This window comes from Hyaena hyaena, unplaced genomic scaffold (genome assembly GCF_003009895.1).
Source record: "Hyaena hyaena isolate Hyena2069 unplaced genomic scaffold, ASM300989v1 scaffold_57, whole genome shotgun sequence".
Classification (NCBI taxonomy): Eukaryota; Metazoa; Chordata; class Mammalia; order Carnivora; family Hyaenidae; genus Hyaena; species Hyaena hyaena.
The window spans coordinates 809239-822664 of record NW_024080690.1 but is presented as its reverse complement, the minus strand read 5'-3'; the positions used below and the strand labels follow the sequence as shown (position 1 = coordinate 822664).

Sequence of the window (13426 nt, the reverse complement as noted above, 5' to 3'; positions counted from 1 at the left end):
CCTAAGTACAGGCCTGGCCCTAGAAAACTGAGTGGGGGTGGGAGCGAGGGGGAGGGTGGGCGCCGGCCCCAAGCGGGCCACAGTCGAGGGAGGGGCGGGTGGCGGGGGTGGGAAACCCCGGTCCCTTCGGCGGGCCCTGGCGCCCCCCGCCCCTTGCGCCCTCGGCTCCCAGCGGTTAGGATGAACTCGCCCCGATCCCCGACTCCCGAGCCCGCTCCCAGACGGGCCGGGTCGGGCCAAGCCTTCCTACCTCCGACCCGGTACATGTTGGCCGCCATGTCCGCCCGCCCGCCCGCGGAGCCCGAGCCGAGCCCCGCCCGCCGCCGCCGCCGCCGCAGCCGCCGCCGCCGCCTCAGCCTCGGCCGCCGCCGCCGCCGCCGCCGCCGCCGCCTCGCCACGGGGGGGAGGGGAGGGAGGGACCGAGAGGAGGGGGAAGTGAAGGGGAGGGGACGCCACGGGGTGGGGGCAGGTTACCGCCCCCAGCGACGGGCTTGCGAGGCCGAGTGGGCCGGGCCGGGGGAGGTCGCTGCGGGGCCGGCAAGGACTTGGGGAGGGCGGTGGCTTGGGGGCCCTTGCTGAAAGTGGAGGACCCTAGGGCAAGGGTCGTGGCCGAAGCGGAGGCCTGTACTCGCAAACGCGGACCTGGAGCTGTTAGAGAATTGGGGTGGGGGCAGGGGCTCAGGTTCTCCCGGGCCGGTACCGCCTCAGCCAGCACCCAGTCACCTGGCCACCTCCAGACAGGTCTTCCTCCGTGCTCTGTCCCTGGGAAGCCCCTGCGTTCGAGACCTCTAGCACATGGGCGCCAGCCTCGAGGCAAACACTTGGGTACAAATATGTGCACGCCGCAGAGCACCTTCCTTGTGGTGACGTTAATGCAATGGGCCTGTAGCCTGCACACCTTGGGGCCAAGAGGATCCCAGGTGCTTCCAGCATCCCCAGGGAAAGTCAGCTGGGGACAAGTGTAGAAAAACTGACGCCCTCCCAAGTTTACCCAACTGCATTGGGGGTCTGTCAGCGTTCACCCCAAAACTGGGCTGAACAGAACCCACTCCCCCACAAGTGGAGGCCTTGCCTCTAGACAGGCCCTACACAGTGCTGCCCTGCCAGCAAAAGAGGTCCTTAGAGAAGGGGGAAGGGTTCTTTTTGCCCATAGGGGAACAGGACCCTACATTTCACCACCAGCCACAAAGGAGGAGATAGCTTAGTCACCTTGCCATTGATAGACCGTTAACCAGTTATGTGCCTAAAGCTTTTAAATCATTATTAGGGGCGCCTGGGTGGCTCAGTCGGTTGAGCGTCCGACTTTGGCTCAGGTCATGATCTCACGGTTCCTGAGTTCGAGCCTCGCGACGGGCTCTGTGCTGACTGCCAGCTCAGAGCCTGGAGCCTGCTTTGGGATTCTGTGTCTCCCTCTCTCTTTCTCTGACCCTCCCCTGCTCACGCTGTCTCTCTCTCAGAAATAAATAAAAAACATCTGAAAAAATAAATCATTATTAATTTCCCAAGCGAATTCTCTAGGCAACCCCTATGCTCTCAGCCTTCATTCCCTTACAGGAAACAAACAAAAAAGTAGAGTTAAATCTTAGCTGGCGATCCCCCAAATGTATGCAAACAACTTTCTTTAAAAAGCCAATCCATTCCAAACTACTCCCGGACATTGTTGTATAATCAGCATATAGATGATCCCTCACCTTCTGGGCTGTTTGGAGTTTCTGGTGATTTACAGCTACATGTTGGTGACTCTGGGTGTGGGGTCTGTGCAGGGATGGGAAGTGTCCCCAGAAAAGAAGATTGTGTTTTGTTTGTATGGTGATGGCATTTGTGATGGTCTAGTATCACAACTTACTCAGTTAAAAAAAATTATTTTCCACATAGCTGAGGCAAAGTAAAAAAATAAAAATAAAGCAATTTTGCCTGAATTACCTTATGTGTGACTCAAGTTTCTTCAGATATAAAATGGGAACATTGGGGCGCCTGGGTGGCTTATCGGTTAAGTGTCCGACTTTCGCTTAGGTCATGATCTCGCAGTTCGTGGGTTCGAGCCCCACGTCGGGCTCTGTGCTGACTGCCAGCTCAGAGCCTGGAGCCTGTTTCAGAGTCTGTGACTCCTCTCTGACCCTCTCCTGCTCACGCTGTCTCTCTCTCTCTCTCTCTCTCTCCTAGAAATAAATAAAACATTAAAAAAAATTTTTTTTTTAAATAAAATGGGAACATTAATTCCATTTCACAGGTGAGTTGAGGATCGGTCGTGATGATATATGAATATGCTTTATAAATCATTCAGCACAGAGCACTATGAAAATAACAGGTGTCTGTTGCTTTTTATTAACTCCATAATGTTTCAGATTCCCAAGGGTTTTATGCCATGTGTACAATGTGAGCCTGTGTTAGCTCTGCTGACCCAGAGAAAAAAGCAGAAGTGTTTTGTTATGCACACTGAATAATTGTTGTTTATCATCATCCTTTTACTGGAGATCCCACGGAAAACATATTGTGACATATCTGACATCACTCTCTCCATTTCCATGTGACACATAAATAGGTTGAATAATTCATCTGGAGTCATCCAGTAAACTGGTAGCAGTATTGGGATTATAATTCAGCCCTTTCCTCTGGCCTAGAATTCTCTAAACCAGGAAGCCTTTTGTCAAGTGAAAAGGCCACCTGTAAACCATAAACTACAAAAGAATGGATCACAAGCTTTAAAGGCTTTGACCACTCAATTATTTTTAAATAAATGAGCAATTTTTCCCCTTCAAAATATTTCTGTATTTCTGTTAGTTCTGTATTTCTGTCTCATTCCTCCAGCTGTGTGCACCTTACCAGGTATTTGTGGTGACTGTACTAACCATAATTAATGGGCAAAAGGTGCCAAGAAAACGTCCTCCATCCATACCCACCTCGTTTCCTTAGGAACAGTCATATCCAGAAGTCCCCAATGAAAGGCCTCAGAGACTGGGGGGGGGGGGGGGGGGGGGGGGGGGTTGGAGCAGGAAGTATGATCATGTCAGAACCCAGGGCCTTTTCCTTCCTGTAGATTCTGTATATTCAATGTCTTCTACCTCCAGCTCCTTGGCCTGTGTCTTCTACATAGTACATGCTCAATATCTGAAAGCACAGAATACCAATGATGGGCTCAGTATAGTTAGAGAACTAGGTACTGATTTGAATGCAAGGACTTTGTCTATGAAACCTATATACCTCCTAATATCAAAGAGGTACTGCCGAAATGGAGTTTAGCAAATGTTTAGAGATTAAAAGAAACCCTCAAATCAGAGAAAGGGTGGAAAAGTCTTTACCGTCAAAGGAAGCAAAGGTACCTCTACCTCCAGAGGCTGTGTGGTTCAGATCACCACAAACTTGTCGTCCACCAGCTCAAACCTCACTCCTAGTTTGGCTATTTAGCTGTAAGACTTTGAGCAAGATACTTGCCCCTCTGAGCCTCAAATTCTTCAAAAAATGATTAGGGATTGGGACCTATAGCAAAGGCTTGTGCTAAAAATTAAAAATATAAAGTGTTTGACACATATTAAGAGTTTCTGGGGTGCCTGGGTGGCTCAGTCAGTTGGGCGTCCGACTTTGGCTCAAGTCATGATCTCATGGTTTGTGGGTTCGAGCCCCACGTCAGGCTCTGTGCTGACAGCTAGCTCAGAGCCTGGAGCCTGTTTTGAATTCTGTGTTTCCCTCTCTCTCTGACCCTCTCCTGCCCATGCTCTCTCTCTCTTTCTCAGAAATATATAAAATATTTTTTCAAAAAAAAGAGTTTCCTATGTATTAGCTCCCTTCGCTCTATGCCAGCCACCCTCACCACTAAGGAAGAGGTCTCTTAGACCTTACCAGAAATCCCAGGGCAAATCCAGCTTTCTGTGGGAAAAATTTCCAGGCACAGCTATTGTGATTAAGGAATCATGGTAAGGTGGGGGTGGTGCTTGGGTGGCTCAGATAGTAAGCATCTGACTCTTGATTTGGGTTCATGGTGAGTATGGAGCCTACTTGGGAATCTCTAGTTCTCTGTCTCTCTCAAAATAAATAAATAAACGTTAAAAAAAAAAAAAAAAGAATCACGGTAAGAGATTGTCTAAAGGCCCAGTGTGTTCCTTATGCTAGTTTCTAGCATCCTACCACTTAGCTTAAGAGAAATGGATGCTCAAAAAAGCAGTAAGTGGGGACTCCTGGGACACTCAAGTCAGCTGAGTGTCTGACTCTTGATTTTGCCTCAAGCCATGATTCCAGGGTCATGGAATCAAGCCTCAGGACAGGATCCAAGCTGAGCATGGAGCCTGCTTAAGATTCTCTTTCTCTCTCCCTCTGCCCCTCTGCCCTACTCACACTTTCTCTGTAAAAAAAGAAAGGAAGGAAGGAAGAAATAAATGAGATAGAGTTGATTTTTGTCTCAATCTAAGGATAGAGTTTTCATACAGGTGCTACAGAGCTGGCCATGGAATCTAGAAGCTTTGCGATATTGTGATATTGGATATTGGAACTTGGGTGGGAGAGGGGTGTCTAGAATCTAATTAATCTGAAATTAGATGCCAGGTTGTGGATAAAGGATTACATCTCTTTTTAAAAAATTTTAAATGTTTTTTATTTATTTCTGAGAGAGAGAGAGAGAGACAGTGTGAGCAGGGGAGGGTCAGAGAGAGAGGGAGACACAGACTCTGAAATAGGCTCCAGGCTCTGAGCTGGCAGTCAGCACAGAGCCCGACGCAGGGCTCGAACCCACGAACCATGAGATCATGACCTGAGCTGGAGTCGGACGTTTAACCGACTGAGCCACCCAGGCGCCTCTAAAGGATTATATCTTATTGTTTGTGTTTTCTATGATTTGTTTCTCTCTCTGTGTGTCTCTCTTTTTTTCTTTTCTTTCACTAACTTGTTTTGTTATTTAGTAAAATTCTTTTGGAAAAAGGCCAGCCTGTCTCTGATATCCTAAGGAGGTCCTAGGTTTTAAAGGCATATGTAAATGTATCCTAGGAGAAAGCTAAGCATGTAACAGCAAGAATCAAAGCAGGGAGCCCCTGAAGGAAAGGAAAGGAGAGGAGAGTCAGGAGTTGTGTAGCTTCGAGAGTCAAGGAGCTTCTCTTTCCATCCATCTCTGTGCTGAAAACATGAAGCTCAAGGCTAATCCCAGGAAGTCTTGGTTTTTGGAAATGTGCTTTTTAGGATTCTATGGTTTTCTAATGCCCTCAAAGGGGATCTGGCTCAGCCATTGGGTTGCCACTCTAGTGACAGCATTTCTTCCATGTAGCAGAAAAGGGACAAGAAATCACAATGGGGACAAGCATGAGCCCCTGGAAGGTTGAACTAATTGATCTTAAAGTGTCCCTTTTTTAGCTGGCATATTGCTATAAATTTGAACGTAGAGATGGCTGGGCCGGACAGGGTGTGGAGTTAGGAAAAAGAATTGTAAGGAGCAATGGGAATGTCTATGGGATCTAACACATAGTGTTTATAGGAAGTCACAGGCTGCAGTAAAGAGATTAGATAGGGTGGGAAGGGTCTAGGCAGGAGATCAGTTGGTAAGTTGGTGAGAAGTGTTGATGGCTTGACCTAGGGTGGATGCAGGGGGATGGGAGAAAAGTAGAGGGATCTGAGACAGATTTAGGAGGTAGGGGCTATGGGATCTGATGACTTTGGAGAGGCAGAGTATGAGTAACAGGGTGGGGAGAGGTAAGATGTAGTGAGTTTAAAGTACTGTAGGGAAAGGGGACTCCTGGCTGACTCAGTAGGAATAGCATGCAACTCTTGATCTCGGGGTTGTGAGTTCAAGCCTTACATTGAGTGTAGAGATTACTAAAAAATAAATAAACTTTAAACTTTTTAAAAATGTTTATTTATTTTTGAGAGAGAAAGAGAGAGGGCATGAGTGGGGGAGGTGCAGAGAGAGAGGGAGACAGAGGACAGGAAGTGGGCTCAGTGCTCACAGCAGCCAGCCCGATGATGCCGGGCTCCATCTCACTAACCACGAGATCATAACTCAAGACAAAGTCAGATGCTCAACTGACTGAGCCACCTAGGTGTCCTAAATCCTAAATAAATAAACTGTTAAAAATAAATTAATTAATTAAAAAAATACTGTAGTGGAGGCAATTTGGGGGAAGAGGGATAGTTGACAGATTTAATGTGAAATGAATTGTGTTTGAGGTCCTTTTGGAAACATCCAGGTAGATGTTTCCTCTTTAGGAAAGAGGTAGATGAATAGACCTAGAGCTTAGAAGAGAGATCTGGGCTGGAAATAGACTCTTCTGTGTCGCCATCTACGCAGAGCCCGGCCTGTCTTGTCTAAGGAGTAAACCAAACCCTGGCCCCAGGGGAAGAAGCAGGTTCCCTGAGTCCTTCAGCTTGGGAAAAAAACAGGTTTAGCAGGTCCAGGTTCAGGAGATCAGAGTCCAGGTCCAAATGTGCAAACAGGCAGGGCACGCGCAGAGAGCCTTACAAGTGGCTGACCAAGACAGACAGTGAAGACGAAGGAGAATGCCCAGGGCTGGCCATTTCACAAGGGTCATTCTCAGATTGAGAGAGTCCTCCTCCCAGCTCTGGAAAAGCAGCCAGGATTGGGGAGAAGGAAGGAGGAAAGCCAGAAAGAACAGGAGAAAGGAAGAGATCCAATCTGGAAAAGCAAACCTGACTATTTCCTAACTTACCTCCTTGCCTCTAAGAGCATATGGTGGGTTGAACAGTAGTCTCCCAAAAGATATGATTTGTGAATGGGATCTTACTTAGATAAAGGGTATTTTCTGATGAAATTAAGTTAAGGATCTGGAGATGAAATCATCCGGGATTAGAATGGGCCTGAAATACAATCACAAGTGTTCTTATGAGAAACAGAAGACATAGAGTGAAGAGAAGTCCATGTGAAGGTGGAGGCAGAGATTGGAGTTACTCAACCATAAGCCAAGGAATACCAAAGACTGCCAGCAATCACCAGGTATTGGTGAAGAAGTATGGAATGAATTCGCCTTCAGAGCCCTCACAAAGAATCAATCCAGGAAGTCTGGGTGGCTCAGGCAGTTAAGCATCAGACTCAATTTTGACTCTTGATTTCAAATCAGGTCATGGTCTCATGGTTGAGTTCAAGCCCTGCATCGGGTTCTATGCTGACAGCGAGGAGCCTGTTTGGGATTCTCTCTCCCTCCCTCTCTCTGCCCCTCTCCCACTCACTCTCTCTGTCTACGTCTCTCTCTCAAAAATAAATAAATAAACATTTTTTTTTTTTTAAAAGAAGGAATCAACCCCACTGACATGCTGATTTCTGGGTTCTGGCTACCAGAACTGTGGTGAAAGTATGTTTCTTTTTTTTTTTTTTAATGTGTTATTTATTTCTGAGAAAGAGTGAGACAGTGCAAGCAGGGGAATGTCCGAGAGAGAGGGAGACACAGAATCTGAAACAGGCTCCAGGCTCTGAGCTAGCTGTCAGCACAGAGCCTGACACGGAGCTTGAACCCACTAACCATGAGATCATGACCTGAGCTGAAGTCAGATGTTTAGCTGACTAAGCCACCCAGGTGGCCCTGTAATAGCCTTTCATTGCCATTCACCTATTCTTTCAGGTGAACTGTGTCTTCCTGTAGGACCAGTGAATTCCATAAGTACAGGCCACTTACGACATTTTTTATCTTAAAAAAGTTTTCTTGGTTGTAAGTGATGTTGTGTTTAATAGCATGGGCTGAAATAAAGCCTTCTGAAAGTTAAAAAAAAAAAAAAAAAGTCCAAAAGATCACTTAAGCTGCAGTGTAGAGGATAGACTGTGGGGAATGGAAACAGGGAGACTAGTTAGAAGCCTAACAGAGTTCAAGGAGGAAGGAGGTGACAAAAGTTTGGAATAGAATTGTGGCTGTCATGGCCAATGGAGATACATTTTAAGGCAGAGCCAACAGTTTTTGTTGAAGGGTTGAATGTAGGAGATGAGAGGACAAAATCAATAGATGTTAGTGCTTCCAACTGCTTGTAGATGTCTGTTCAGAGGTGTTAAACAGAGAAGCGGATATGGGCTCGGAACTCAGCACAGAGACAAAGGCTAAAAACGCAAATCTGTTTAGGCAGTCCATGAAGTTCGGGACTGGTCGGGTGAGCTGAGAGAGACTGTAGACGGGAGAGGCGGGCAGAAGCCTGAGCCCTGGGGCAAGCCAGCATTTTGTCAGCAGGTTCTGTACCCCAGCCCGCACCAGAGGAATTACTACAAAACTGAGCCCCGCCCCCCAGAGATCCTTCTTTAATTAGTGCAGAGTGGACCCTGATTTTCAGTTAAAAGGAAAAAAAATTCTCAAGTTATTCTGAAATACAGTCAAGACGGAGAAATACTCATGTAGTGGTCAGAAAGAGGAGAGGCACAGAGGGGACTGAGGGAGTAGTGAGGTAGATGTGAGAAAGGCCAGAGGAATACAGGTCCCAGAAACCAAGGGAGTAAGGGTGGGGTTCAGCTGTGACTAATTAGGGCAACAGATCGACCACTGGATTTGACAAGGTGCCCGTTATCAGAGACCAACTCCCTGCTACCATCTTTCCTTTGGTGGCTCCTGGCTCTCCAGCTACCCGGGCAGCTCAAAATGAATTCCTAGAGATTCTACAGACTGAACGACTCCAAGGGCAGAGAGTGGGGCTTCTGAACTCCCCAGACTGAGGAGAAGACTACAGTTTGCTCTTTTCATCAGCTCCTTTTATGTTTATCTGTGGTTTATAGCAGCTGCCCTTTCTAAAAGAGACGGAGGGGGAAAAAATAAATTAAAAAAAAATAATAAAAGAGACTGAAGAAAGTTTATTTGCACTTTTGATTTCAAAAAGCACAGAATATGTTGAAGGGCTCAAAGCTATACTTTGAACTCCTGGATAAATAAATCGTTGTTTATGTTTCCTTTTATCTCTGCAAAATTTTGGAGGAAAAAAGCACGAGTATTACAGAGCTGCCCCAAGGAGCTTCTCTTACAAAGCCAAGCCAGGACCATATCATTAATGACAACTAACACAGTGCTCCCCATCTAATTGCACAGATCAGAGAGCACTGAGGGGTTAGCTGCAAAAAGAGGGCACCTGGAGGCAGTTTAATCTTTTTGAGGTTTTGGCAAAGGACACCCAGGACTTGTCCAGCCAAATCCTTTCTGTAAGAGGAGACAAAGTGTGCATCCCCTGGAAGCCCTAACTTTCCCCCCAGGCTTCTGGAATAATGGGGTGAAATTTGGACTGTGTTCTTGGAATAGAAGGCAGAACCCATGTTACAAGCCAGAATTCTGGAGGTGAAGGGAGAATACAAGGTTCCAGCATTTTGTGGAGTCTCCTTATTACCTCTGCCCTTGAACTCAGCTGCTTCCTTATATTTGGTATCCTGATCCTCTGCTCTATATTCACACAGAATCTAGGTCTGACCTGTTCTAAATGGCCCTGAAGGGGCATCTGGGTGGCTTAGTCGGACTTTCGCTTAGGTCATGATCTCGCGGTTTGTGGGTTCGAGCCCCACGTCGGGCTCTGTGCTGACTGACAGCTCAGAGCCCGGAGCCTGTTTCAGAGTCTGTGACTCCCTCTCTCTCTGACCCTCCCCTGCTCACGCTGTCTCTCTGTCTCTCTCCTAGAAATAAATAAAACATTAAAAAAATTTTTTTAAAATTCTAAATGGCCCTGAAGTCTCTCCAACAGATGGAAGCCACCTTGAAGGTGGAGTCCAAACATTCTGTGGCCTAGGTGTTCCTGCCTTTTCCTGCTCCTCCAACTCTCTCCATTAGCAACACCCTTGCACCCCCTCATGGCCTCTCAGATCTGGACTGCAATAGGGACAGCACAATGACTCCATCCAGGAGTAGTTTTGAGAAGAAGCCTTCAGGCTCAAGACGGACTTCTCTGTTCTAGTCCAGCTTCTCCCAAAGCGGCTGCAACGGAGGGCAGGCCCTGAAACTTGAGGGATGGCATGACTCCCAGCCACTGGCATGCTCCTGGGATCAGATGCGTTATTTATGATGCTGGTGTCAGCATGGCTCCCAGGCACCAGGGGAAATGGAAAAGGCACTTGGGCCTGGGCTGATTAAACTAAATATTTAAACAGGAATCAGGAACTGAGGCAAAATTCATTTTTCTTCAGTAAGGCAGAGAGCGCCACAAATGACTTCAAGGCTGGGGACTTAGTAAACACCATGCTGATCATAAGGGAAGACTGGAGGCCCCTGTTCCTCCACTGTCAGCGCCCTGATCCCTCTCTGGAGCAGATCTCAAGGGTTTGCAGGGGGACGTGGGAGTTAGAGAAGGGGAGGGGAGATGGACAAATGGGGAAATGGTTTGAGCCATTGTGGGAATGAGATTAGGAAACACCAGGACAAAAGTCAGACTGGGTTCATGCCTCCGGCTGCCTTTTCTTTCTCCAGAGACTTCCATTTCCTGGTCTCCCAAGATCTGTTCCATTGCATTTGCCCACATTATCACACTTACCTTTTGATTAGTCAGAAGGAGGGTGGTAGGGTGTCAGGCAATCATGAACCAACACTCTTGTCTTAATTCTTTTTATCCCACCAGAGACAGGTCCCAGTCAGGAAGCTAACCTCCATCCACTTGCACACTAACACGGAGGAGACCGTACACAGACAGCCCACAAGGGAAACAGGCCCTCCATTTACAACATCCAGAAACCTCCAGGTATGAACAAAGATGAGATCTGAAAAGGAAATTTCCTGGTGGGAAGAAGCACCTGTCATTTGGTTTGGCTCTTCCCGCTGTGTTTTTTTTTCCCTCCCTGTAGGGTCCCTCACTTATATTTCCACACTAGTCACCATCCCTGGCCCCAGGGATGTGATTTTCTCAGTCCCAGCATGAACATGCTCCCTTCTCCCGTCCTCTTATTATAGCTAAGACAGGTTGACATTTTCAAAATTAACTTTTATAAGAACTTAGGAAAGAACGGGAAATAATTGCAGAAAATACAAATGAATAAGTTCAATTCAGTTCAATATTTATTGAGAGTCTTGTACTTAGCCAATGTGCTGTACTCTGAGTTACCCTGATGGATAAAATAGTGTTCTGGTCCTTAGGAGTTCACTACCCAATCGAAGAGGTAGTCATGAATATATGATGAAGTATAATCTAATAAGAAGGGGGCCATGTTAGCCCAGAATTGGAAGCAATTAATATGGTCTGCTGTAGGGGTAGGTAGGGCTGGCCAGAGAAGGCTTTAAGAGAAGGTAATATTTGGGGTGCCTGGGTGGCTCAGTAGGGCAAGCATCTGACTTCAGCTCAGGTCATGATCTTGCGGTTAATGGGTTCGAGCCCTGTGTCAGGCTCTGTGATGACAGCTCGGAGCCCGGAGCCTGTTTTAGATTCTGTCTCCCTCTTTCTCTGCCCTTCCTTCACTCGTACTGTCTCTCTCTCTCTCTCTCTCTCCCTCTTAAAAATAAATAAACATTAATAAAAGAGAGAGAGAAGATAATGGACTTTCAATTAAAATGAGGATTTTGCCTGGTAAAGACTCAGAAAGGACATTCCAGACAAAGGAAGCAGCATATAGAAAGGACATACATGGCATATGAGAACCAACTGCAAAGTTGGTTCAAGGCCAGATTGCTAAAGAGTTTGACCCAATCATATGGTGTCTATAGGCACTGGGGAGCTAACATGATTATGTTTGTGTTTAAGTAAGAAGTAGAGTAGTGGCTAAAATTTAATAAATTGGCATTTTGATTTATGCCACAGTCTCCTATGAGTTAAGCATAAGTATATTAAGTTTCTAGACCTGCAGAACTGACAATTGAGCATGGGCTAAAATATCATCACCCTAGGAAATGCCTAGGCTCCCTATAAGACTTATTTAATCCTTGGGGCACCTGGGTGGCTCAGTCGGTTAAGCGTCCGACTTTCGCTTAGGTCATGATCTCGTGGTTCGTGGGTTCGAGCCCCGCGTCGGGCTCTGTGCTGATTGCCAGCTCAGAGCCTGGAGCCTGTTTCAGTCTGTGACTCCTTCTCTCTCTCTGACCCTCCCCTGCTCACACTGTCTCTCTCTCTCTCTCTCCTAGAAATAAATAAAACATTTTTAAAAAAGACTTATTTAACCCTTAAAGTTTATTTATTTATTTTGAGAGCAAGAGAGTGCAAGCAGGGGAAGGGGGAGAGAGACAGAGAGGGAGAGAGAGAATCCCAAGCAGGCTCCACACTGGCGCGGAGCCCCATGCAGGGCTCGTACTCACAAACTGCAAGATCATGACCTGAGCAGAAACCAAGAGTTGGACGCTTAACTGACAGAGCCACCCAGGTGCCCCCATCAGAAACATTTTTAATTAAGAGAAAAAAAAAAAAAAAACAGAAAACAATGGCATGGACACAAAATAATAGAGAAGAACTTTCTGAAGTCAAGTTTATCAGTTCAGAAATTGTCACTTCTTGGGTGTTGGGATTGCACCCCTTTCCCTTGAACCCATCCAGGACCCGATCGGCTGCTTGGCAGAGATGTGGGGGAAGACACTGAGGCAGAGGGAAAAGGCAGAACCTCCCCAACCTTCTATCTCACCTCAGATTCTTGTTCCTTTCTGAGATATAGCCTCATTCCACCCCTGAGTTCATGACACAATCCTCTCCTTAATAATACATTTCTCCCCCTAAACTAACTTAGTTTAGCTCCTATAAGCCAAAAAACCCCCAAACAAACAAAACAAAACAAAAAACTTAAGTAATATAGCTAAGAAAATATGAGATCACAAATGCCTGTGGACTCCAGGCTGAGATGAAACTTTTTTGTGTGGGGACCACAGGGAGCCTCTGAAAGGTTTTAAGCAAGGGTGCGACAAGCATCTTAGAAACAGCTCTCCGGAGCAGCAAGGAGGACAAATCTGAGAAGGGAAAGACTAATGCAAGTAAGATAGGGAAACTAAAGGGACTCCATCTTTAGAAGGGCTCCGTCTCTGCTGCTTTTCTTTCTTTTCTTTTTTTTTTAAATGTTTTATTTATTGCTAGGAGAGAGAGAGAGAGACAGCGTGAGCAGGGGAGGGTCAGAGAGAGAGGGAAGATACAGACTCTGAGATTGGCTCCAGGCTCTGAGCTGGCAGTCAGCACAGAGCCCGATGCGAGGCTCGAACCCACGAACCGCGAGATCATGACCTAAGCGAAAGTCGGACGCTTAACCGACTAAGCCACCCAGGAGCCCCCTCTCTGCTGCTTTTCTGCTAGCCCCATTTACTCATGTTCCCTATTTCACCTTGCATTTGAATAAACCAAAGGAGCTATGTTACTGCTCCAAGGGGGAGACAAGAAAGTTAATCATTCTCCGAGTTTCATCCTAGGCCCCCAAATACCTGACAGCATCTAAAAAGGAACTGGATCCCAAACACTTTCCAGGATATGAGCCTCAAACAAATCTCAGTCGACACTGGCATCTATAGCCCCTACCTTTGGTAATTTATGGAATAACACCTATTGTTCACTTGACAGTCATTTTTAAATTTTTTTAAATGTTTTTATTTAT

At 46.6% G+C, this 13426-nt stretch overlaps 1 protein-coding gene across 2 annotated transcripts in view; it reads right to left on the bottom strand.

Annotated features, from left to right (window-relative positions):
- MTA3 (metastasis associated 1 family member 3) overlaps positions 1–292 on the bottom strand; it is a 173708-nt gene extending 173416 nt beyond the window's left edge. For both annotated transcript variants that reach the window (XM_039231778.1, XM_039231780.1), the window contains exon 1: positions 251–292. In XM_039231778.1, coding sequence (XP_039087709.1) covers positions 251–278 — 28 coding nt within the window. In that variant the 5' untranslated portion in view covers positions 279–292. The remainder of the gene's footprint in view (positions 1–250) is intronic.
- Between the last annotated feature and the right edge of the window lie 13134 nt (positions 293–13426).